At 39.1% G+C, this 27,070-nt stretch overlaps 1 protein-coding gene across 1 annotated transcript in view; it reads right to left on the reverse strand.

The window, feature by feature from the left end:
* Positions 1-4,800: 4,800 nt before the first annotated feature.
* LOC109916172 (E3 ubiquitin-protein ligase TRIM37) overlaps positions 4,801-27,070 on the reverse strand; it is a 42,559-nt gene continuing 20,289 nt past the window's right edge. The window contains exons 6-14 of the mRNA XM_048621458.1: positions 25,807-25,894; positions 24,959-25,081; positions 22,509-22,632; positions 21,930-21,997; positions 21,272-21,396; positions 18,413-18,463; positions 13,577-13,658; positions 12,506-12,582; positions 4,801-4,984 (exon numbers count right to left, since the gene is read on the reverse strand). Of these exons, the coding sequence (XP_048477415.1) occupies positions 4,801-4,984; positions 12,506-12,582; positions 13,577-13,658; positions 18,413-18,463; positions 21,272-21,396; positions 21,930-21,997; positions 22,509-22,632; positions 24,959-25,081; positions 25,807-25,894 (922 nt within the window). The remainder of the gene's footprint in view (positions 4,985-12,505; positions 12,583-13,576; positions 13,659-18,412; positions 18,464-21,271; positions 21,397-21,929; positions 21,998-22,508; positions 22,633-24,958; positions 25,082-25,806; positions 25,895-27,070) is intronic.

The following is a 27,070-nucleotide window of genomic DNA, read 5'->3' on the forward strand; positions in this document are numbered from 1 at the left end:
TGTGTACCTATCCAAATGTCTTTTAAACGTTGAAATTGTATCCGCATCCACTACTTCCTCAGGGCATTCATTCCACATGCAAACCACCCTCTGTAAAAAATAAAAAAAATGCCTCATGTCTTTTTTAAATCTCTCTCCTCTCATCTTAAAAATGTGTCCCCTGGTCTTGAAATTCCCCACTCTGGGGAAAAGACAAATATCATTAACTCTATCTATACCTCTTGTTATTTTAAAAACTTCTATCAGGTTGCCTCTCAAACTCCTACACTTCAGTGAAAAAAGTCCCAGCCTATCCAGCCTTTCCTTATGACTCAAACCTTCCGTAACCAGCAACATCCTGGTAAATCTCTTCTGAAACCTCCCCAGTTTGATAATATCCTCCCTATAACTGGGTGATCAGAACTGGACACAGTATTGCAGAAGAGGCCTCACCAATGTCCTGTACAAACTCACTTCCCAACTCCTATACCCAAAGGTCTGAGCAATGAAGGCAAGCGTGCCAAATGCCTTTTTAATCACCCTGTCTATGTGTGACACAAACTTCAAAGAATTATGTACCTGCACCCTTAGGTCCCTCCATTCTGCAACACTACTCAAGGCCCTACCATTAACTGTATGAGCCCTACCCTTGTTTGTTGTACCAAAATGCAATACCTCATATTTATCCAGATTGAATTCCATCTGCCATTTTTTCAGCCCATTGACCCATTTGATCAAGATCCCTTTGTAACCTGAGAAAACCTTCTTCGCTGTCTACTATGCCACCAATTTTGGCGTCATTTGCAAACTTACTAACCATGCTTTCTATATTCGCATCCATTTATATAAATGGCAAACAAACGAGAACCCAGAACCGATCCTGGTGGAACACTGCTGGTCACGGGCCTCCAGTCTGAAAAGCAACCCTCCACCACTAGACTCTGTCTCCTGCCGTTAAGTCAATTATGTATCCAATTGGCAAGCTCACCCTGAATCCCATGTGACCTAACTTTACTAACTAGTCTACCATGTGGAACCTTGTCAAAAGCTTTACTAAAATTTAAATAAACAACATCTACTACTCTGCCATCAACAAGCATTTTGTTAACTTCCTCAAAAAACTCAGCCAAGTTTGTGAGACATGATTTTCCTCACACAAAACCATGCCAGCTATCTCTAAGCTATTTTTGCCTCTCTAATGTCTACAAATCCTACCTTTTATAATCATCTCCAACAATTTACCCACAACTGATGTCAGACTATCAAATGAAATCATAATTCAAATCGATATTCACAGTTTCACTAAGATTGAGGCAATTATTCAGGGTTTAGTGCAAAAATTAATAGCAAGGTAATAATGCCAGACCAGCAGGAACTTGAATCATTTCAAAGATTCAGTGACGCTTGTAGCAATTTCTCTAGAGTAAATGATTGTGAAATACGAGCCACCGTGCAATAAAAAAAAACATGGAGGTAAATAACTTGCATTTGTATGTCACCATTTACATTCTTAGAATGTTCTACAGTGACTTAGGTGACAGTCACATGTGTAGCCATTTGTTATGTAGGCAAATACAACAATCTGCATACACCAAGATCCCACAAGCAACAATGAGGTTAACAACCAGACAATCCCATTTTGATAGCTTCAGCGGAGATAAATGTAGGCCTGAAATCAAGACATTTTTCTTTGCATTCAATCATACCACAGGACATTTCATATCCAGCTGAACAGGCAGAAAGATGCATTGTCCAATGCCTTGTTCAATAATGAAATACTGGGTAATCACAACAGGGGAAGGTAGCAAGGTGATTCAATGATATTAGATACCTAACAGGTGTTCATTTCCAATTTGGAAATATGAAACCTGGTCACTTTGGTTTTAGTGAAGTTTTGTACTTAGAGATTTTAACAGAATCAATAGAATGCAGAATGAACACAGAATTTTAAACATAACTAATGCAGTCCACAGAACAATGCAAACATGCACCTAGAGTTGTGAAATGCCTAGCCCACATCTCTCTGCTTTTTTTAAAAGGCACAACCAGACATAGCCCCCCTAATCTTTCACACCCCAGGTTGGTAACCTGTCAGCCTTTGCCCTAATTGCTCAAAATTGAAGATGGAGTGGGGGTGACCATTATTTGGCCATTTAAGGTACTCAATTGGGGCAGGAATAAAGGCAGGTGGGCAGCTCTGTGCCTCACCTGCACCCTGTAAAGTTGTAGACAAGACAGGATTGAGCATTCGGAAGGATACTAAGGTAACTTTACCAGCTCCACCCCTAGTGAGCTCAAAAACCTCCCCAATTGGGACCCATTAAGTTCTGTCCCAAGTCTCCATTTCTCACTCCTCCAACAGAGCCATGATTGTTGATTTCGATAAGGAAGGAAAATAACAACATACTTTACTAGTGAATTTGAACAACAATTTCAAGCTCCATCTCTCAAATTCGTGCAGCAGTTCAATTGCATCGGGGAGACCGCAGGATCATATTTACATTCTCATCCTAACGGCAAGTGTCATTTGCAAATGCACTTTTGATGATGTTTTAAACAAATTTATTGCAATGACTTTTACTGAGGAACTGTCTAGTTTTTTTTGCACTTATTACTGGCATACACTTCAGATTTTGTACCTTAGTTCAAATTGCACAATTAGTTTCTGCACTAAAATAGCAGTTGGATCTGAAGTTCCAGGAAATATGCATTTATTCATAAAAAGACAGATTTGTCACTTGGCTCAAATCAGAACAGCACTACTTAAAAATCAATTTTAAGGCAGAATGAGACAAATCTAAGTAAATACTGCCATCTTCAGTTGAAAACAGGTAACAGTAGAACACAAAGAAAAGCAGTGACATAAAAAAAAAGGCTGGAAATGATAGAAAATATGAAAAAAAAAGTTGTTTCCCTTCAGCACTGCGAGCAGACTAGCTGTGATAATGCTGACATTGTGTGTCAGGTAGAACTATGAAGGAACTGCTGAGGGAGTATGAGAAGCTAGGCACCAAATTAGAAGGCAAAAGGTAACAATTTCTGCATTACTACCTGAGTAACAACCAAATTGACATAGGGCAAATAATATTAGAGAAATTAATGCATAACTGAAAGACAGGTGGGAAAAGTGGGTTCTGGTTCATGGAACACAGGTACATTAGCTGTGAAAATGGGATCTTTACTTTTGGGATCATCTGCATCTGACCTTCACTGGGTCTGGTGTTCTATTGAGCACTGTAGTTGGTAAAGCACAGATAGTTTAAACTAAAGCTTTGTGGTGTGGTATAGGAGGATGAATCAAGCTAGGGTTTAAGTAGTAACAAGGAGTAGAGTCAAGACAGATGAGCATATTAGTAATGCGAATTAAAAAAGGTCAGTGAATGACAAGAAGGAACAGAGAGAAATAAACCCAAGAGCACACCAACAGTCAAGACTGAATATTACAAAAGGGGACAAAAAGACAAAGCTAAAGGCTCTGTACTGAAGGACTGTAACATTCGTAACATGTTTTGAGAGAGCTAAAAAGACAAGGGATTACACTATAAATTTAAAAAAGAAAATTAATTTACTGGATGTGGATTGTGCTAGCTATGCCAACATTTATTGTTGATCCCGAATTGCCGAGAGGGCAGTTAAGAATCAACTACATTGTTGTGGGTTTGGAATCACACATAGGCCAGACCAGGTGAGGACAGCAGTTTCCTTCTCTAAAGGACAGGAGTGAACCAGATGGGTTTTCTGACAATCAACAGTAGTTCATGGTCATTATTAGACTCTTGATTCCAGATTTTTATCAAATTCAAATTCCATCATCTACGATGGTGGGATTAGAACCCAATTCCCACAATATTAGCTGGGTTTCTGAATTAATAGTCAATTGTTAAGGCCATTACCATCCCTTAAATGGTAGGAGCTTGGAAAATACTGACGATCAGATGGACCTTGGTGTGCATATCCACAGGCCCCTGAAGGTAGCAGGGCAGGTACATAGAGGTTAAGAAGGCAGTTGGGATTCTTGCCTTTATCAGCCAAAGCATGGAAAACAGGAACAAAGCAGTTATGCTGAAACTGCACAAAGTGCTCGTTAGACCACATGTGGAGTACTTTGTGGTTACCACATCAAAGCAAAGATGTCACTGCGCTAGAGGGGCTGTAGACGAGATTTACCAGGATGCTGCCTGGCCTGGAGGGTCTAAGCAATGAGAAAAGTTTGGATAGGCTGGAGTTGTTTTCCTTAGCTCAGTGAAGGTTGAGTGGGGACCTCAGAAGTATACAAGATTATGATGGGCATAGATAGGGTGGATGGGAAGGTTGTTTTCTTCCCCCATTTGTTGAAGGAACAACAATTGGGGCCATGGTTTTAAGGGGAAAAAAAAGTTAGAAAATTAAGGGAAAGGTTGAGAAGAAATGTTTTCAGTCAGAGTGTGGTAGAAGTCTAGGACTCACTACCTGGAAGGGTTGTCGAGTCAGAAGCTCGAGTAACGTTAAACGGAATTTAGATATTCACTTGTATTGCCATTGTTTCTGGGGCTCTAGCCCAAAAGCTAGAAAATAGGATTGGCATAGTCAGGTCTTTGTGGACCAGCACAAACACTACAAGCCAAATGACTTCCATCTGTGCTGTAAACATTCAAGTGTTATGAGAAGTCTGGCCTACTAGTTGAGAGCTCTTGCTTTGATCAGGGATTGCACACAAAAATCAAAAATGAATTCCTCCAGAGGTTGGATTTACTCAAGAATGCAATATGCTGATCAGTTCAATTTGTAATAAAGGTGAAAAGTATTGAGGAAGTGAAGAAAATGAAATACACAAGATATTGATTACCTGAGCACCAACGTATCACTCTGCATATTCAGGTAACCCTCACTGGCAAGAAGGTCCAATCGGAAGAAACGATTGTAACCCCAGCATTCTCCAACCTCAAAATCAGAAGCAAACTCTCGAATAATGTTTTTCGTTGGATCATTAGAGGCTTGATGAACCATCTCTACGCGGTACTCATACCTAGAAAGAGAGCAAACAGACAACAAAGAGCACTTAAGTTTGCATGTAACACAAACATTTTGCAATTTAATGGAAATAATTCTAAAATGAAGATTGAGGATTTAACGAACTCAAATTTTAACTGATCCCTAGCTAACTGTCAAAATTAAAACCCGAATTAGTATTTTGTCTTACTTTAAATATTTACAAGCCTTTTCAAAAACAGAAAAAAAAAAATTCAGAATTTTAACTGCTTCAACTACACTCCATTGTTAGGTTATTTCCTATATAAACTTTGGGATGAGAGTCAATCATAATGCAAAGAATTTTTTTAAAAAGCTGTTTATAATCAAATAGCCAAATCGGAGAGAAAACCACTTGAAATTTAGTGAAAATTTGTATTTTTCTTCTTACAATTATTTTATTCTCATGCTTCATGACTGCAAAAAAAACCACCTGCAAGACCTTCCTGAAAAACTTCCAGGTAATAGGACTTGACTCAAGTTCCCAGACATTTTCTAATCAAAAAAAATTGAACCAATCTAGATAAATCTTCCTCAACCAATTTCGCCCCATCAAGCTTGGGCCCAAGCCTTTTACTACAATCTGTGATAACTGAACCAGCTGCTTCTCATAAGAGACTGGAACCAAATTTGTACCCTTAATCCGTAAAAAGGTTCTCCAGTATATGTTCTCATTTTAGCTGAAGTCTTCTGCAAACTTAAGGATTGGTGTGCTGAGTGAATTTTCTGCCATCCGGTTCTGCGATCACTGAAACAGCTGCAGTAATCAACCTCCATCAGAGCCTGGTGACCATTTAACCAGACGTTTATTTTGACTGGTTTGGATTTGGACGTTGCTGAGCTATTTAATTGTTCCGTACCACATAGATATTGGTGGACTTTCCAGGGCGTGTGCTCTCCTGGATAATGGCCAATGTGTTTTCTTAGGTCTAGTTGGACTCTTTTCCGGTGTCCAATCCGCATACTGGCAGTAACTACAATGGCTTGCTAGCGTGGATCCTTAAGAAAATTTTATCCATTTGGCCAAAGCTTGGCTTTGTTTTGGGGTTCTGCTTTGGATTGATCTAGAGTCCCTCTGTTCAGGATATGTCCTGACAGAAGCTTTGTAATTGCCTTCACTCAAGTGCCATTCCCCAAGTTCAGTCGGCTAGCGAGGGTGCCACTTCCGTCAGAATACCCTCCAACTCTCACACTCCACTTGCTGCATTTCCAGTTCGGCTTCAACTAGTAGGCACTTTTGCATGGTTACATCATCAATCACACATACCAAATGACTATGGTAGGATGGATATCAAACAATGATGAGTCAGAATATAGAAAGAAGATAGAAGGCTTGATATTATGATGCAATGATAATGTCGGCAAAACAAAAGAACTGATCATTGACTTCAGAAAGAAAGGAGAACACACTCCCACCTACATCAATGGTGTGGAAGTCGACAGGGTTGAGAGCATCAAGTTCTTAGGAGTGAAGATAACCAACAACCTGTCCTGGATTTCCCACATGGATGCAACAGTCAAGAAGGCACAACAACTCCTCTTCTTCCTCAGGCAGCTTAGGAAATTTGGCATGTCGATAAGGCCCTCACCAACTTTTACACAGAAAGCATGCTATCCTGGTGCATAGTGGCCTGGTACAGCAACTGCTCTGCCCAGGACCATAAGAAACTACAGAAGGTTATGTGCATAGCCCAGACCATCATCGAAGCCAACTTCCATCCATGGACTCCATTTACACTGTGCGCTGCCGCAGAAAGGCTGCCAACATCAAAGACCCCTCCCCACCCCGGTAATGCTCTCCTGCAACCTCTTCCGTCAGGCAGAAGATACAGAAGCTTGAAAACACACACCAACAGGTTTAAGAACAGCTTCTTCCCTGTCATTATTAGACTGATGAATGGACTCTCTAACTTCAAATAAAGTTGATCTTGTTAATGTTGATCTTGCTTCGCGCACCTCCTGTGCAGCGTAACCCGGATGCATCACTCCATCTAAAGCACCCTATGATCTGTATGTCCTTGCTTACTATGATCTCCCTGTACTGCTTGCAAACTAAGCTTTTCACTGTACTTAGGTAAACATGGCTACAATAAATCAAATCAAATCTATCAGCATCTTATGGAGGGTTAAACCAAAGTCATATCCGTCTGCCAGCCATCTTAACCTCATCAAAAATCCTAATACGGATTCCTCTGATTCTCCAACAGCCGAATAAAACCGATAGAGTCTCAGAATTAGAGGCAACTTGGGTCATAATATTCCTTAACTAAATCTGTCAACTCTTGAAAGGTTTTAGTATCTGGTGCTTCAGGGAAAGTAAGGCTTCTAATAACTGAAAAAGTTGCAGGTCCACAAGCTAATAGGAGAATTTCGTGCTGCTTTTTATCTGCCTCGATGTCATTTGCTTGGAAAAAATGACACTTTCTTCTCACATGCTGGGCCCAGTCTTCAACCACAAGATCAAACGAGTCAAGCTTCCCAAATAATGGCATGATGCCAGAAATGCTTACTCCATCCCAAAGACAACGTTGCGAGCAGATTTCTTCATGAGCGTGCTTTTCTCTCTTTGCCACTGAATTAACTCCGCAGAGGTGGTATCTGGCCGCCAAGACACCCTTGATTCACACATGGAGAGTCCCTGACACTGATCCAGTTTCCTCAGTGCAAGCTCTCTGACTGGATAGAATGTCTGATATTCTGCTCTTATCTGTCAGCCAGGACTCCCTGATTTGGCCAGATTAACATTCCCAATTAGGAAACTCATATTCTATGAGGCCCACCTGGCTGACCTCGTTACAATCATTACAGGAGTGTATTCCAGAATTTAGGACGCAGGGGAGTGAAGAAACAACTAAATGTGAAGCAACTGACATCGGGGATGCTCAAGAGGCCACATTTAGTCCAGCAAGGATATTTAGAGGGTTGTACAGCTACTGAGGATTACAGGAGATGATGGTGGTGGCGGCAGCTGGGGTGGAGACCTTTGGGATTTCAAAAAGTACAAGTTAAAATTAAAGCATTGTTGAACCAGATCACAATGGAACCGAACAACTATATGGGTGATCGGCAAAGTTAGGACAGGAGTATCAGCGTTTGATATTACCTCAGAATTATAGAAGGTAGAATTGAGAAACACAGATGAGCTGTAGCATAGGAGGCTATTTGGCCAATTGTGTTTGCACTGGCTCTTCAAATATGCATCATAATTCAGTGCCATTCTCCTGATTTTCCCCGCATACCCGTGCACATTGTTTTTGTTTAAATAATTATCTTCCGCCCTCCTGAATGCATAAATTTAACCTGCCTCCACCACATCATCAGGCAGTACATTTTGTACCCGAACCATTTATGAAAAAGGTTTTTAACTCACAGCAATATTTACTTCTTTTTCAAAATCACTTTTATATTTCTGCCTTCACAGTTATGATTCTTATGAGTAGGAATAGCTTCTACCCATCTACTCCATCAACTCCTTTGTGATTTTCAAAACTGCTATCAAATCTCGTCTTAGTCTTCTCCTCCCCAAGGAAAATAGTCCCAGCTTCTTCAATCAATCCTCAAGTCTGAAGTTTCTCACACGGAAACATTCTTGTAAAAAACTGTTCTGCACTCTATCCAACGTGTTCACAACCTTCCTATAATGTGGCAGCCACAACTGTATGCAACATGCCAAGTTGAGGTCTAACAAAGTTTCGACACAAGTTCAGGATCATCTCCTTGCTTGTGTTCTCTGCGTTCTTATTAATAAAGCCCAGAATACCATATGCTCTCGCTACCGGTCCTGCAATCTTCAAATAATCTGTGCACATTTACACCCAAACCACTCTGCTTCATTCATTTAAGAACTGTAGCTTCTATTTTACATTGTCTGACTATGGTCTTCCTAGCAAAGTGCATCGCCTCACATATCTCTGCGTTGAGCATCATCTGACACCTATTTGCCCTTTGAAGTTCTACACTGTTCTCTTCACAGTTTACAATGTTCCAAGTTTCAGATCATCCACAAATACCAATATTTTCCTGTACACCATAATCTGAAATAATTAAAATATAATCAGAATAAGCAAACGCCCCAATACCAATCCCTGGAGAAGTCCACAATAAACCATCCTCTAGCCGAAAAAATGTCTATTGACTATTATTACTCGGTTTCTGATCACTCAGTCAATTTTTTTTACCTTGTCAACTTTAAGAACCAGCAGTCCATCCAATACCATCTCCTTATTCATTTTGAACCCTACTAGTAACAGTTTCCTCCTGTTCCCATGGCCTAAGAAGCACTGACCTCAATGGTGAAGACAGATGCAAAGTATCCATTTAATAATTCAGCCATACTCCCTGCCTCCATGACTAAATAAATCTCTGCATGCTATTCATGGCATTGACTCATTGACTTCCAGTTCCCGAAGTTGTGAGGCACACAGGCCATGGAGGGGAATGCTAATCTCAGGTTCACCATCTTAAGGTAAAAATGTTAACATTTTAAATTCCATGTGTCAGATTATAGATTTCTATATGGCTTATCTGATGGCTATCAAAACAAAACTGAACCAAACTCAATCTTATTAGTGTAAGGACTGCCGGAGCATTATGGTATGCTAGTCTCGGTAATGGTGACCAAAAAATTATGATTAATTATTGTAAAACTCCATCTAAATGTTATAACTATCTTTTCAGGAATGAAATCTGTCAGTCTTACCTGGTCTGGCCTACATGTGAAATTGTCTAGCAAACTATTCAATTCAAGGGAAGTTAGGGATCGACGACAAATACTGGCTTTATCACATCCTATGGAAGAATACTAACAGTCCTATATTCAGTTTAGATTATGGTACAGTTTCACTTCCTATCACTTCATATATAGAGAGAGAGATACAAGTATGCAAAGGCACACATCAGTGGGTAAAAGAACTGTGAGGTTTCTAATGCATTTGAGGACAAATCTCCAGCTAAGTGACATGTAAAGTCAGGTCTTCTTTTAAATTTGATTCTTTGGAAGATAGCATGAAAACCAGAAAATTTAAAGCTGTAATCATAACCTACAAATAGAGAGTGAAAAGCAAGTCCTGAAAGAGTTGATAAACTAGACCTAGATTCAGCCGGCATGAACAAAACTGGACACATGTTGGGAATAAAAAGAATCAGAAATGACTTTTAATCTCAAGATTCCGAAAAGGAACAGTTCAGGTGATTTTATTTAACGGAACGGCTGATCCCAGACAACTTGGGTTACAGCACAAAATAAAATCAAAACACAAACTTACAGCAAGTTGGTCAGTATCCAAGATCTACTTTACTTTCAAGATTTTCAGCATTTAGTCTTTTCTATTTATCTCAGATGGCAGTCTTCCTTGACAGCCTTTAGGGAGTTAGTAGAGGGTAACATTCAATTTATAGCTAACAGTATCTCAAAACATGCCAAGGGCATTCTAAGCTTGATAATGTGACCCCACCACCTCTCTTATGAGAGCAAAGTTCACTTCTGACTCTTGTAACCACCTTCCTTGCAGAGACAGGTCAAATTTCAAATAAATCACACATGGGCAGAGTCTTCCACCTTGCTACAAATTTTAGAATGAGAAAGGTTCAGATCAGTAGGCAACTTTCTGAAAACTGCTTATAAATGCAATGGTAATGCTCCAGTTACTTGGTCAGCATAATGTGGTAATCAAACAGATCGGAATATCATATTTTTGATTAGCACCACGATTAATTTACAGCGCAGGATGCCACCATGTGGGCACTATCATGTTCATCATGTCTCTCTGCTTAAGCAGCACAAAACAAATCCTACTCTGCTGCTTCATCCACATATAAACAGCATATGTTTTAAATTTTTATCCAATTCCTATCACAAAATGTTCCAAAAACCCTCTGGGAAAGGTACATTCGCTGAGGTTTACTGCAAGAACAGAAATGAGAAAAACATAGGCAGGATTAAGCCCACAATCACAAACCAATGATCCCTTTGCTAGTACGTGTGCTTGGAGATGTCAGGTTTAGATAGCTGAATGTCCAAGTGTTGGCTGACTCTGCTGAGTAGGCTCACAGATGAAGGAGTCACTTTGGAAAGAAGAGAGGCCGCAATCACCTGTAGAACTGAACCCTAGCAGCAGTCACCACTTCCAGCAAAGTGGGTGGATTGGATGTGGTGGCGGAGAAAGAGACGAGAAAGAGAAGAGGAAAGAATAAAAGGAAGAGAATAACTGTACAAATTCCAAGTAAACCCAACAATTTGCTTTAAAATGCTACAGTTGAAGATGAGAGAGAAAATAAATAAAGAATGAGGTGGTTGACTTGCTCGCCGAGCTGGCTTGTTTTGTTCAGACGTTTCGTCACCATACTAGGTGACATCATCAGTGAAGCCTCCGATGAAGCGGTGTTATTCTGCTCCACTTGGAATTTATACTGTCCAGTCTGTTATGGTGAGTACTGTCATTCCCAGTTTTGATCTGTATGGGTTTGTATATGGGCTCCAATCCTATATGTTTGTTGATTGAAGTATGGGTGGAGAACCATGCCTCTAGGAATTCCCACGCACATCTGTTTAGCTTGGGCTACTATGGTTACTTTGTCCCAGTTAAACTGATGGCCTTCATTGTCTGAATGTACAGATATTAAGGAGAGTTCATCGTGCTGTTTTGCTGCTAGCTGACGTTTGTGTATTCTGATGGCTAGTTTCCTTCCTGTCTGTCCGATGTAATGTTTGTGGCAGTCGTTGCATGGTATTTTGTAAACCACGTTCGTTCTGCATGTAGTGGGAATGGGGTCTTTAATTCTTGTAAATGTTTGTCGTAGAGTGGCTGTGGGCTTATGGGCCACCATGATTCCTAGTGGTCTTAGGAGTCTTCTTGTCAGTTCCGATAAGTTCTTGATGTAGGGCAGTGAGGCTCGTGTGTTAGGTCGTACTGTGTCCTCCTGTTGTTCGTTTTTAATGGTCAAATTACATCGGACAGACAGGAAGGAAACTAGCCATCAGAATACATTAGCATCATCTAGCAGCAAAAGAAATGGCACGACGAACTCTCCTTAATATCGATATATTCAGACAATGAAGGCCATCAATTTAACTGGACAAAGTAACCATAGTAGCCCAAGCCAAACATAGACACGCAGGGTTATTCCCAGAGGCATGGTTCTCCACCCATACTTCAATCAACAAACATACAGAATTAGACCCCATATACAAACCCATACAGATCAAAACTGGAAATGACAGTACTCACCCTAACAGACCAGACAGTATAAATTCAAAGTGGAGTAGAATAACATCGCTTCATCGGAGGCTCCACTGATGATGTCACCTAGCATCGTGACGAAACATCTGAACAAAAACTAGCCAGCTCGGTGAGCAAGTCAACAACCTCACCTACAAACCGAGCTACAGATCGTTGCCAAAACTTTAAATAAATAAATAACTCATTTAAAAAAAAAACAGAAGTAATGCTGGAATTGAACGGTATGAAAAATAGAGGGAAATCAATTTCATACACAAAAAATAATTGTTGATTCTGCATACTTTGATGTTTCAGGGAGTCCTGCAGAGAGTTCCAGAAACACTGACAGGTAATTTCCTCGCACAACTCCATTTCCATCCTAGGATAGAATACAAAACTTAATGTTTGCAGATTCTAATGTATGTATTCAGGTATTATTATCTCTTTCATCCTCACTTTCGATACAAACTCAAGAAAGACACACTCTGATTAAAATCAATCTATTGTAAACTGCACTAATATTTTAAAATAAATAGACAAAATCATTTCAAGTCCACCCAAATATTAGGGCTGACTTCCATTTTGTTACAACACAAGCATTTCACAGAAACAAATAAATTTATATTCAATGCAACTTTTAATAAATGAAGTTGGAGAAGCCCTTCCTTATGCCAAATTTAACTACCTTGTTGCTTATTTATACATCTCTATAGGTTTGTTTACTAAACAATAATTTTAAGAACTATTATTCATTCAGTAGCTCCGCTCTGTAACAGTGAGTCAGCCATATGGTCTACATCCATGATACAATCCCTTAGCTGGTATAGAATAAGGTGATTCTAAGAGGTCTCAATGCCTCCAGCCAGGAAGGGGAAAATTCTAAGACTACTAATCCCACTGGTTGAGCATGTATTGTTTTGTATCTGCCAGAGAGGGATAACAGACGTGAGAGTGAAAGATTTATAAAATCTGCAGGTATGCACATGAAGAATGACAGACATTCTCAGTTAGGGGATACAGAGGACTCCAATAGCTATACTCTGTTTCACCTTCTAGTTTTGGCTACAAGTACCACTTCAGTATCTACCTGAAAATTTGTCACTAATCTGTGGATTTTCCCTACCCTGTTTGTTTTCAGTCCAATTGAATTTTCAAATCATTTTGGCTTCAACACAACCACTGTTCTTTCCCTTCCCCTAACATTCAATTCAAAGTACATTTCTTTGTGATACATGAGAGTTCTCTACTATCATTACTGTAAATTTGTACCTTAAAATTCCTAAAGCTTTGGCTCAAAGTTCACTGTAACAAAATCTCCTGGTCCTTCTCCTGCCATCCCTGAAATAGCCACAAACCCCAGCCTTCCAACTCACCGGGTAAACCTTCAGTCTCCAGCAAAGCCCAGACACTTGCAGAGGCGGACTGTACACTGGGTCTGCACGCTGACGCAAAGTGCTATTGAAATAGATTAAAAAAACGTCTACAATGTAATCATTTTGCAACCAGGCTGTAAAACACACAAAGTTCAGAAAACTTCAAAATTTCTTCCAAAAGGCTAAATAAAGTTCAAACCAAGCTTAAACGGAATGAACAACCCACCTTAAAATTATAAAAGTTGTAACACTGATTCATGATTAAAATCATTTTAAATACAGCTAGTCCTCACTTAACACCTTAATAATCTATGATGTCTTTTTATTTCATAAACTAAAACATGTTCAACAAAAATCACTCGCATAAGAAACTACACAATAAGGCTGGGTTATATTCTTGAATAATGTAAGAATTACATTAGCTGCCTTGAATCGAACCGCTCCTCCAATCCACACTCTGTTCAACTTTCTATACTCATTCCTGCTTGCCATCCCTCACACTCCCACCTTCTTACCTCTTTCCTGAGCCCTCACGCACAGCGAGGTTACAGGAGAGGGGCAGAAAATGAGGTGGCAAACAGGAAACAGTGAGCAAGTAATGAGGGAGCAAGGAAAGGGAAAGACAAAAGTGGTAGGAATTATTTCAAAGCAAAACAGACTCAGCAAGTGCAGTTACAAAATATTCTGGGTGGATGTGTACTAATTACACTAACACAAAAAAAAAGAGGCAACACTTTTGGACCACGTTCCCTAACTTATACACGACACCCAAATGAAAGCGTGCAATTTGAAGAGGCTTTAAACAGGAATATTTGTGCTCCATATTAAGTGGGGAACACAACAGTATACCTTAAAGAATTTTTATAGCTACAGTTTGTACAATTTCTAATTCTAAACATTTAAGAACAATGATAATATCACTTCAAGATATTAACAGGGAAGAAAGGGTAAAGACAAAGACAAACTATTTCCATTGGATGAGAATTCTACAAGTAGTGGGTATACCCTAAAAATTATAGCCAAACCATACAGGGGAGATGTTAGGACGCACTTCCACACACTAAGCGTGGGAAATGTTTGGAACACTGTTCCCCACAAACACCCATGGATGCTCAATTAGTTGTAATATTAAATCTGAGATAGATGAGTTTTTTGTTAAGCAAAATTAATGTTAAGCAAGATATTAAATGGATATGGGCTAAAGGCAGATATATGGAGATAGGCCATAGATCAGCATGGTCTCATTGAATGGTGAAGCAGGATGGTTAATATCCTTCTGCTGATGCTCTTTCTTTAATTTTTCTACCTCTAATTTGTCTTCCTTAAGCACAGGCAGCAAGGCAGCAAAGGGAAAATGGGTACATGCAGTTTTCCTCTCTGCCCAGAAAGGTGCAACTTCCTGCCAGTTGAGGTACTGGCCAGCTGTCAGATCTAGAAACTGCAATATGCAGTATCCTGCAATGTAATATCCAGCTGCTTTAAAAGGAGACGTTGTGCGACTGGATCATTCTTAGCTGCGTTTTTCTGTCCTATTTGGTGCTTAATTCAATAAATAGTTTAGGAGGGCTTTCAGTTTTAAACATAATATATTAATTCTTAGCAGCATTTAGCATCAGAGACCAAGCCAATTCAATCATTAATGCTCACGTATCATGCGGCAAGAGAGATAGGATGCAGGTGCCACAATTACAGGCAAAGTGCACTATGAACAAAAGCTTAAAATGACACCCAATGTGACTGTTAATTTACAAAATGGAAATAAATATACCAATGAGAAGTCTGGTTTCAAAGGAGCTTAAAACACTGACGACCGTCTTATGATAAAATTATTTTTCATAAATTTAACCAGGGCTTATTTCCATAAAATTTGGACCAGCAGCATGACATCTGGTGTCAACTCTGAAAACAACATTCCTCAGCACCACCCAGTGTCTCATCTCATAACTGCAGACACCATTGACGTTTATTGGAGATTGAAAAGAAATTGTTTATTATAAAGATCTATGCTGGAGAGGAAAAATTGCCAATTAAAATGCATCAAAATATACTTCATCAGTAAGTTTAAATATAGTTCAACTACACATGAACAAGTACGAAACTACAGACCTGTCAGCTTGACATCAATAATGAGAAAACTGACGGAGGTCATAATACTGGATACGATAATTATGCACTTAGAAAAATAAGTTAATACTAGACAGACAACATTGCTTTGTCAAGGGGAGTCATGTCTGACAAATTTAACTATGTTCTATGACATAGTGACTCAGACAGTGGATGAGGGTAGTGTTGTGTATATTGTATGTTTGGATTTTCAGAAAACATTTCATATGGTGCCACATGGCAGGTTGGTTAGCAAATTAGAGAAGTTTACGATTGATGGGTCATTGGCAACATGGATTAGAAGTTGGCTAAAAGATAAGAAACAGAGGGGTACATATAGATGGGCATTTCTCAGATTAGAGATGAATTGAAAGTAGTGCTCCCCAGGAATCAGTGTTGGGACCCTTTGCTGATTTATATAAAGAATTTGGAAATGGATGTTGAGAGAAAAATCTCTAACTTTGCAAATGCTACAAAGTCAGGGACAGTGAATTGTGAGGATGATGCTGAGTGACTTCATTGATGAGTGGCCAAATGGACAGACATCTGGCAGATGAATTTCAATGCGGAGAAATGTGAGGTAATATATTTTGGTAGAAGAAACACACAGAGATTCAATACGGGCTCAACGGTACAACTTTGAGGGCAATACAGGATCACAGGGAACTTGGGTTTAGGTGCACAATTCTCTGAAGGTGATTAGGCAAGTTTGAAACAGTTGTTAAGGAAGCTTATAGGATTCTTGAGTTTATAAATAGAGGCAGAGAGTAGAAAAGCAAGGAAACGATGCTACACATTTACAAATCATTAGTCAGACCACATTTGGAGTATTGTCTTCAGTTCTGGGCACCTTATTTAAGGAAGGATGTCAAAGCCCTGGTGACAGTCCAAAGGGGATTCACTAGAATGATCCCAGGAGTAAGGGATTTTAGATACAAGGAAAGATTAGAGAAATTGGGCTTAGTGTCCTTGGAGCAGAGAAGATTCACAGGTGACCTTATTGAGGTGTTCAAAATTATGAACAATTTTCACAGGGTAAAGAAGGATATTCTGTTTAGACTAGTTGGTATGTCAGTAATTAGGGGTCACAATTTCAACATTGTCAGCAAGAGACTAGGAGTGAGATGAGGAGAAACATCTTTACTCAGAGTTGTTGGGGCTGGAGAAGGGGACTAGGTGGCTAGCTCTTTCGGGAGCCAAGTTCAGACACAATGGGTCAAAATGCCGCCTTCAGTACTGCAGAATTCCATGATTCTAATAATCAGCTACATAAGTTCAGAGGAAAAGATGGTACCATCTCAGTGATCTCAAGTTAAATAGAAAATCTACTGGAGGTTTATTATTTTTATAAACTTTCCTTACTCAAACATCATCTAGAATTAGCCAGAATTTGTATATATTCTTCAGCCATACACCTAAAAATTTAGATTTTTATGACAGTCAAAGCTCAATTTCACATTTCAATTTATGCTTTGTCTATAAAATGAGCAAGTATAGAAACATATATATGTATAAAATGACATTAGCTCCAGGAAAAAAAGGGACAAACTGTTTCAATTCAGTTTAATTACTAAACCAAATCTGATTTTGAGAGTCATCAGGTACATGGCCCAGAACAGTATTTCCCATTATCTCTCCCACTGCTAGATGGCAGATCTAAATAAAAATTATTTTAATAAATCAACTCCAGTTCCATTTAAAGTCCTACCCAATTCACAACCACCAAAACAATTAAAACTAGAACATTATTTTGGTAAGTACAACAAACAATAATGCTCCAGATTTTGCAGTAAAACTATGGGAGACAACTGCTGATTATCATCGAGTGTAGATCAGACAGCAACTTCCAGTGCTCATGGAGAATGATTCTGAAATCAGAATGTTGCTGTCTGGAGTTCCTGCGCTTGTTCACAAACTTTGCTTTAATGGCATCGCTCAGAAAAAAAAAACATGTAAAAGGGTGTGAAGTTGCAGCACTTGTATGATAGATGCTCAACAGAAAGACTTTAGGCATTTTCCAGCATAAGTTTTCTAGTGCAAGTCATTTTTAAACAACATAATATACCTTAATTACTGTCATTGCTTTTAGCACAACTACAAAATGTGCACCGAAAGAACTACAGATGCTGTAAATCAGGAACAAAAACAAAGTTGCTGGAATAGCTCAGCAGCTCTGGCAGCATCTGTGAAGGAATAAACAGAGTTAACGTTTTGGGTACGGTGACCCTTCCTCAGAACTCAGACGATAACGTTAACTCCGTTTTTTCCTTCACAGATGCTGCCAAATCTGCTGAGCTTTTTCAGCAACTTTGTTTTTGTACAAAATGTGCAGTCGCATTGCTCAGATCTTAAATAATATCAAAGATTTTGTCTCTTAATAGCATTTTTCCGCCCACTCCATTTTATCTGCTACATGATTTCATATTTAATATTTTAAATTCACCCTTTCTGGTTCAGACTGCATACCACAGTAAGGCTTCATCAAATGGACTGGTTGGGATACACAGTTGCTCTCCAAATTTGTATACGTGCCAGAGCCCTTACAGAGGGCTAGTTTTCAAAATGGCTTTCAAACCACAGCAAGTCAGCGCAAAAGCCCATTGAAGAATGATGAGCAAATATAAGCCCAAATGAACAGCATCAACCACCATCCACAAAAATAGAGCTTTTACGAAATATACTACTGGTGTCAAATCACTGCAAACTATCCTTAAATAACAAATATACAATTACCTGAAATTTGACAGAACAAATGTACTGAAATCGTAAGCAGGAACCAGCTCACTAGAAGGAAAAGAAAAATGCAATTTATAAGTGAAATTGCTGTTATCCAGTTTGCTGAGTTGACAGTAGGATGTAAAAATTTCACCTGCACTTGGTTGCATTGAGAGAAACTAAAAATAGAACTCCCACACTATTCTAACAGTCCTTTATATGTACATCAATGATCTATTCACTGTACATTTTTAAATTAATTAATGCAGGCGTGACTGGCTAGGCCAGCATTTATTGCCCATGACTAATTGCCATATCTGGTGTCACATATAGGGCAGACTGGGTAAGGATGACCGTTTCCTTCCCTAGTGAATCAGATGGGTTTTTCCAACAATTTACAACAGTTTCAAGATCACCATACAGACTCTTAATTCCAGACTTTTATGGAATTCAAATTCCATCTACCATGGCAGGATTTGAACCCATGTTTCCAGGCCATTGACTGGGTCTCTAGAATCATAGTCTAGCAATAAATACCACTAGGCCATTGCTTCCCTTTCCCTGTCAGATATTCGAGATAAATACAGAGATTGAAAAAAAATTGTGGCTCAGACATTCTGACATGAGGCAATAATATTATTAGCAATGCACTGTAAACATGCTGAAAATAATTTTTGCAAGTCCTATGATAATCAAATAAAAGAAATTATTTATAAAACAGAAATGCATTTTCACTTGTTTGAAACATTTGCTGACTAAAAGGCCAGCAAAACAATAAACTCTTCCCAATAATGGCATAGTTTAGACCCAAATGGTTAGTATAAAATCCACTTCTATCTCAAATTAAAATGGGTTGCTTGTGTGCTATCTTTCCTCCCTGTACCCTATCCCACCGAATGAAATTGATTTATGAGCATAGCTCCAAATGCAGATTTGGATTTAGACAGGGAGCACACCAACAGCAGAAATGAAATAACGTATGGCGACAGCCTTCAGAAAGTCTCAAAAGATATGGGAGCCTTTAGCCAAAGACTGCACAGTGCATGAAGGGCATCATAGGCCTAAATTAATTTTTAAACACAGCACTTGCCTTTTGAAATAGCAATTTTATTTATTAATTATCCAAGAGAAACTGTATATGTTATAAAGTGAAATGCAAAGTTTTTTGTGGTGCAGTAGTTGTGTCCCTACCTCTAGGCCAGAAGGTCTGAATTCAAGACCCACCTGCTCCAAAGGCTTGTTATGACATCTCCGAACAGGATGATTAAAAATAACCATGAAGTGAATCTAGATCTTGTGCAGATCTGCCTGCTTTTCCAAACAGGATTTGATTTGTTACTGTCACATGTACCAAGGTACCGTGAAAAGTGTTGTCTTACATGCTTAACAGGCAGATTGTACTGTACAAGTGAATCAAGGCAACAGAACGTAGTGCACAGTACAAAGTTACAGCTGCCGAGAAGGTGAAGACAGTGATCAATATTAACATTAAAGAGGTCCATTCAAAAAGTCTGATTACAGCAGGGAAGAAACACTTGCAAATGAATAATCCCAAACGTGGCTACCTGTATTCTTATGTTTCTTGAACTGAACAAGATGGGGCACTAGTCCATCCAAATCTACTAATGCCATTGAGGAATAGTAGCAGCCCTTCACTTTGCATTTGACAACAGAGATCAAAAGAGCTCAGTGTCTCACCATAATCAGTGCATCACCAGTGAGTCATTCTACAGAATTACACAATTAGTAGGGCTTGTAGAAACCAAATATACAGAGCAGACTGGAATAGCAACCTCTTAAAGGTACAGAGTAAGGTCAACTTTTTAATATTTGTTGCCATCATGGTGCTTCAAGCTCATACATTTATCTTTCTCACAAGTTCCCCACTAAATCAACAAGAAATACCGAACCCAACCATGCTATAAGCCAAGATTAAACACAAACCTTTGCGAAACTCAAACCTAACCTGCTGAAAATACACTTTAGTCAGAAGCTGTCCACCTTATGCCAGAACTGAAAACAGGCAGAATCATAGCTGAGTCAGCGTCATACGGCAGGAAAACAAACCCTTCGGTCCAACCAGTCCATGCCAAACATAAATCCAAACTAAACTAGTCCCAACTGCCTGCTCCTGGCTCATATCCCTCCAAATGAATTCTAAACATTGAAATTGTAGCTGCATCCACCACTTCCTCAGGAAGTTCATTCCACATGCAAACCACCCTCTGCGTAAAAAATTTGCCTCATGTCTTTTTTAAATCTCTTTCCTCTCACCTTAAAAATGTGTCCCTTAATCTTGAATTTCCTCATGAGGGAAAAGATAACTACCATCAACTTTATCTATACCTCTCATTATTCTACAAACTTCTATCAAGTTACCTCTCAACCTCCTACGCTCCAGTGAAAAAGGTCCCAGCCTTTCTTCATAACTCAAACCTTCCATACCCAGCAACATCCTGGTAAACGTCTTCTGAACCCTCTCCAGCTTGATCATACCCTTCCTATAACTGGGCAATCAGAACTGGACACAGTATTGCAGAAGAGCCCTCACCAATGCCCAGTACAACCTCAACATAACATTCCAACTCTTATACGCAAAGGACTGAGCAATGAAGGTAAGTGTGCATTTAAATAAAGTTGGGTGGGGGGTGGGGGAAAGAGAGAAATCAAATGATAAATAATGATTACAGAGGGAGAAGATCAAATTACCTGCAAACTGTGGGACAGAAACAAAATTACATCTGCTGTGCATTGCTAAACTCAAAAGGTGTTACACCCTGTCTTTTCATGCTCAAGCTGCCTAGTGACTGATTATGTATTGTTAGCATTTTCTGTTTGCATCAGATTTCTAGCTTCCGCGTTCTTCTCTTATAATACCTGGTGAAGTCTGGTGGGACAGGTGTTGTGACAAATGAAGCCATGGGTTTACGATGGACTTGTTGGAACATTAGCAGGATTTCTTGACTTTTCAGAATTAACTCACTTTTACTGCAGGATCGCAGCTGCAGGGAAACAAAAACATCTGCCAGACTTCATTTTAAAATTAGATTTTTAAATACCAACTTAAAATAAGAAAACTTATGAGGTTTGAGCCGCGATCTCTCTGTGGCCTCTGCCTTCTCATTTGTGTCAGAAGCTCTGTTTACTTTGCGCAACCTGTCCCTTTGGTACCTCACTCAGGTGAGCATTCTACAGGTGAAATCCAGCATGTACCAGTAAGTTAAACTATCACACTGGCAATAACAGCTGAACACAGTTCTGTCTTCATATATTTCTTAAGTTTAATAGCTGCCAAAGCCAGCTGTAGCACCACCAATACTAACACAGGTAACTCGCGCCAGGATCAGAATATCCAACATTCATAATCCATGCCATTGTTCTTTGGTATACTTAGCAGCTGGCTTTGCAAGAATTAGTTTTAGTCTCATATATTACCAAAAGGTCAATCTATCGCAAGTATTGGAAAAACCGCCAAGTTCAGTAATTATGAACCCAAGTACCCCATAATTCTTTTCTCTCCAGCCGCTTTGGTTACCTGATGTTCTACTTCCTGTAGTAGTGACTCAAGTAGCTCAGTTTCCTGAGTCAATGATGTTTTCTGACCTAGGGGGGGAGAGAGAGAGAGAGAGAGAGAGAGAGAGAGAGAGAGAGAGAGAGACAGAAATTTACAGATTTTATCAAGACATACTTTGAGAGAATTCATCCTGCAACACACATTTCCTTAAGAGAGAGCTACAATGCAATGAGGCTGATACCCCTGGTAGAGTGAGGAGGGCTCTGCTCTCAGCACAGATCATCTCTATATAGCAAAAGGAATAACACCAAGACATTTCAAACATCTAAAGGTAGTGTGTAGGGTGCCTAGATGGCAGGTAGTCACTTGGTCTAGTTGTAGGGTAATGGGTGGGTCCAAAGCTCGCCCATTGGAAGGCGCCATTCACCTCCTGGGCGTTCTGGCTGTTTTGTACACACCTCATTTGTTGCTGTAACAAGGAGATCTCCCACTTCTGGAATGCAGTTAAGCAGTTGTAGGTGTTGCACTGCACCAAGAAAACATATTTTAAAAACATTAAGTTTTGAATTATTGGTATATCTATAAAGATGTATACTGTACCCATTAAAGTTATAAGTTTATTTTTTAGATGTGTGTCCAGTCTCGCAATCATCATTTCCACAGCATTCCTAATCTCTCTGACACGTTCGTCCTTTGCACTGCGTACTGCTTCCACATTTCTTTCCTGGTTACAAAAAAAATTTCAGTACAATCATAAGCTACATTTAAAAACAAATTCGGAAAATGTTCAATAATTATCACTTACATTCTGCATTTATCTGTATAACTCCTGACTTCTCATTTTACAAGCATTTCGGAAAGTATATGAGCTTGAATGATTAATTTTGTCCTTCTCAATAACATAAAATAAATCAAACTAAGGAAATTAGTAATCATGTGCTCAACTTTAAATCAACTTTAAGTAAAAGCTACATTTTGGAAACAACCAACGATACCAGTTTCTGTACCAACTTTAATCTGACAGTGCACAGCAGTCCTAACAGTGTGCGACTAAATTAATTGGTATCTTCAAGTTTTTCTTTGGTCCTACAAGCTGTAGTTTAATTCTTAAAAGAAAAGTGAGAGAAGAGGAATCAACCCCAATATCCTTACGGATGAAAATGTGTTTCTCTTTATATAAAGAGCAGAATTAAACAAAAGCCCCATCAACTTTCTTCTCATCAGCTTTCTTTTGTTACACAGTCAAGGATTAAGGGATATGCTCCCAGATTTTCCAATACTACTCTGCAACTGGTCATTTGCAGGGATAGCTGAGGTTCTAGTTCTAAACCAGGAAAGCACTGCACTTCCACTTAGCACTGACTTCAGAAATGAGCAAATGTTGCGCACCTCAGGTCTAAGAACTCTAGTTATCATGTTTTTAGATTAAAAACTTGAAACCTCAAAAGTGCCAAAATGAAGTACACAGCCACGTATGTCTGGGTTCTGGGTTTGAGTCCAGCTGACACTGATGGCAGAAATAAACTTCTCTGCAGAAAAAGTTGTGTGTGAAATTAATTTGGCTATTCTCAGCCAATCTCATCATGCAGAGATCTAACCTTGGCTTCATGATAATAGCCTCGCCAATGGTTATAGGTCCAGCTTCACTTGAAATTTAAGGAGACAATTTACTTTGACACAGTTTTAGAATGTGGCATTAAACAAGGTCCCTGTTTTCCCCCTCAGTCATAAAAGATTCCAGGACTTTATTCAAAGAAGAGTTGACAGTTCTTATGGCATTATGGGAAACATGCAATTCTCAATCAACACACCAAACACAATTTGACTGCTTAGGCAGCTGATAACAGTTTGGAGAGACTTTGTGCACAAACTGGCTACTGGATTAGTCTACATTTCAAAAGTATATCCTTGGTCAGTCCAAGAACATGAAAGGCACTGTATAATTCCAAGTTGCTTTTCCTTTCTTTGCAGCCTTTTATTTCTGGACCCCAACTCCATGCGTCTAAAGTGGCATGCTGCATGATTATATAAAAATATTCAAACCAAATCCTAGTCCTTTATCCATATCCTTGTTCACCAAAGGTACAAAGTCTTCAAACACCAAGAGGACACCCATCTGCCTGTTCATACAAAACAAAAAATGCACTGCTTGCAAGAATTCATACTATGCTTCCCTCTTTAGTTTGATGATTTGGAGGCTTTGCCCTCAGCTTTTAGAAAATCACTGGCCCAGAGAACTACTGAAGGCTGATGCTGTATTGGGTCACAAAGGCAGCTCGCGACTGAATTATTAGCAGTCAAATACAGATTGTATTCCTGTAGTCCATATTCTGGAATTGTGTTGAAGTAAATTGTTTACTTGCATTTCAAGTGAAGTTAACCAAGCTGATTTCAAAGAGATCTGAACAAGAATGACAATTAACTTGCATTTATACACCACCTTTAAAATCCCCAGGTAATTGAAAGATGAACAAGGAAAATAGGCATTAAGGCAAGAGGAAAAGGTGCTTAGAAGAGACAACTAAAAGTTTAGTCAAAACAAGAGTCATTAAAGGATAAGTAGGAATATAAAAAGGGGCTTAGAAAAGGAATGCCAGAGAGTGAGATTTGAGTGTTTGGGAACACAATACCAACTGTGGGGTAAAAATGAGGCTGGGGTCTGTGTGTCAGGAGAGGTACAGCAGAGAGAAAGTATACAGCTACCCTACATTCAAGATGGGGAGAGATTAAAGACAAAGATTTTAAGTTACTTTCCATTACAAATCAAAATTTCCACAAGTAGTAGTGCATGGAGAAAGAAAGTAAAAATAAACATTTTACCATATAATCATGGGTGATTTTTATGAGCTTAAAAACATATAACTTAAAAACTACATACAATCTATAAGTCAGCCCAGGAACGAATATCTTGAAAAAGGACAAAAGTACTCTCATCTGAAAATAGCCAGATCAACTGGATAGAAACAAGAAAGTAAGGGACTAGGATAGACTGTTGTAGGATATATCATCAATTCTATCACGTCCCAATGTTTACATCCCTATGACCTTACCACTTCTTGCACCAAACTGATTAGTTCCATCAATCGACGACGCAGTTTTGCCACCTCATCATTAACTTTTGTAACGTGCTGTTCATAAATCTCAGCTAATGGTTTGAATGTGTGGCCCCCATGCTGCAATGAAAATGCAAAGCACTTTAGCATAAACCCATTGAATCTTATATTTTAGTGAATATATGATCTTGGTTGCAAATCAGCCAAAGGCAGAGAAAATAGGAATTTAGAGGGGATTATAAACGCAGTCGCAATGTCACTAGGCTTGCATGCTGGGCAAAAACTGAAAAACTGATAGTTGTTGCTTACTTGCCAATGGAGCACAAACATGAGAAATTGTGGCCGCTGCCCTTAATATATTACTTCAAAATGGACTAATATGTTTGGAAACACATTCTATTCATGTTGTTTCATAATTCAACTACCAAAGTGCAGAATCATATTACAAGTATATATCCAACCATTCATGGTTGACAGTCCAATAAACATGCCATTGTAGCTTCCCTCAAAAATATTTCCACAGGAAGATATTGGCATGTATGATGGGCATTCAATGCAGGTTTTTAAAAGGATATCAGATTTCTATAATTAGCAATTTATTTTTAATGATGCACAATAATAAAAAAAAAAGCTGTCTTGTATCAGTTGACATAATCCATTGAAAATTAGGGTGACAATTCTAAGGAGTTTAACAATATTTGCAGGTTTTCCCATAGACAAAAAATGTGTTTTGGGGCAGCTCACAGCTCTTTATTATTCCATACCATATTACAGGTACATTGTCCATTCTTTAAATATTTGCAAATCCAACAAATGTATCAATGAAGAGTCTCTGTTCTACATACCATTCCACCCCAAAGTGCACATTGGTGGCAGATGCACTTCTTACATGTCCAACAGAATACACTCAGCTTCTCATGGTGACTGTCACACCTGAAATACATCTTTGTTTAATTTTTAAATAAATAATTGAAGTAATTTAAATACATTATTGCATTACATTTGAAAATATCTACCTCGCTCTAATGCCACAAACCTGTAAGTTGAATTCCATTTTTAAAAACTTGCTTTTACATTAATGAAAGCTAGACTAATAGGACTGAGGTTCTCTCTCACTGTATGCAGGAGTTTCTACAAAGAAGCAGTGGGTCACCACAGTCATTCATCATCAGCACAACACCCTGCAAGTTGGGAAACCGGGAGTTTCTTGCAGAGACGCTGCAAGAATAATTCTGCTCGCACTGAATTCACATCGTTGGTAAACGGTTAACAGTACATTCGTAATCTAATTATAGATCCACAAGGTCATTACTAATATTGCTGTAGACCTTCTAACAGGACCTGATTGGATTCCAGATTTAAATAAACAAGTTCAACATTCTATTAGGCCTCCCTGTTGTTCATCTAGCGTGAAGTTTCTCAAGGTAGTCTTCAGCAGTATCAACGGATCTTACTCTGGAGGCTGAGATAACAAGGTGTACAGCTGGATGAACACAGCAGGCCAAGCAGCATCAGAGGAGCAGGAAAGCTGATGTTTCGGGCCTAGAGCTTTAGAGGCTGTTCAACCATCCAGAAGCCAAGTATTAGAACTTCAAAAACGAGATAACGAGAGTCCAGAGACAAGTATGTTCCTGCTAGGGTGAAGGTCAAGGCTAGTAAGTGTAGGAAGTACTGGATGATTAGAGATATTGAGGTTTTAGTCAAGAAAAAGAAGGAAGTGTATGCCAGGTATAGACAGCAAGGAATGAGTGAATCCCTAGAAGAGTAGAAAGGCAGCAGGAGTTTACTTAAGAGGGAACTCAGTAGGGCAAAAATTGGACATGAGATAGCTTTGGCAAATAGGGTTAAGTAGAAGCCAAAGGCTGCCTACATGTGGAACTGCAGGAGATGGGGGAGATGCTAAACAAGTATTTTACATCAGTGTTGAAGAGGGAGGGGCGATTTGGAGAAATAAGTAGCAAGATATTGAAAAACATCCATATTGCACAGGTGGTGGTACTGGATGTCTTAAAACACAAAAGGTGGATAAATCTCTGGGGATCTGATCAGGTGTACCCTAGAACTCTGTGGGAAGCGATTCCTGGGCCCCTTGCTGAGACATTTATATCA

The sequence above is a fragment of the Rhincodon typus genome, unplaced genomic scaffold, assembly GCF_021869965.1.
Source record: "Rhincodon typus isolate 14 unplaced genomic scaffold, sRhiTyp1.1 hic_rhity00000683, whole genome shotgun sequence".
NCBI lineage: Eukaryota > Metazoa > Chordata > Chondrichthyes > Orectolobiformes > Rhincodontidae > Rhincodon > Rhincodon typus.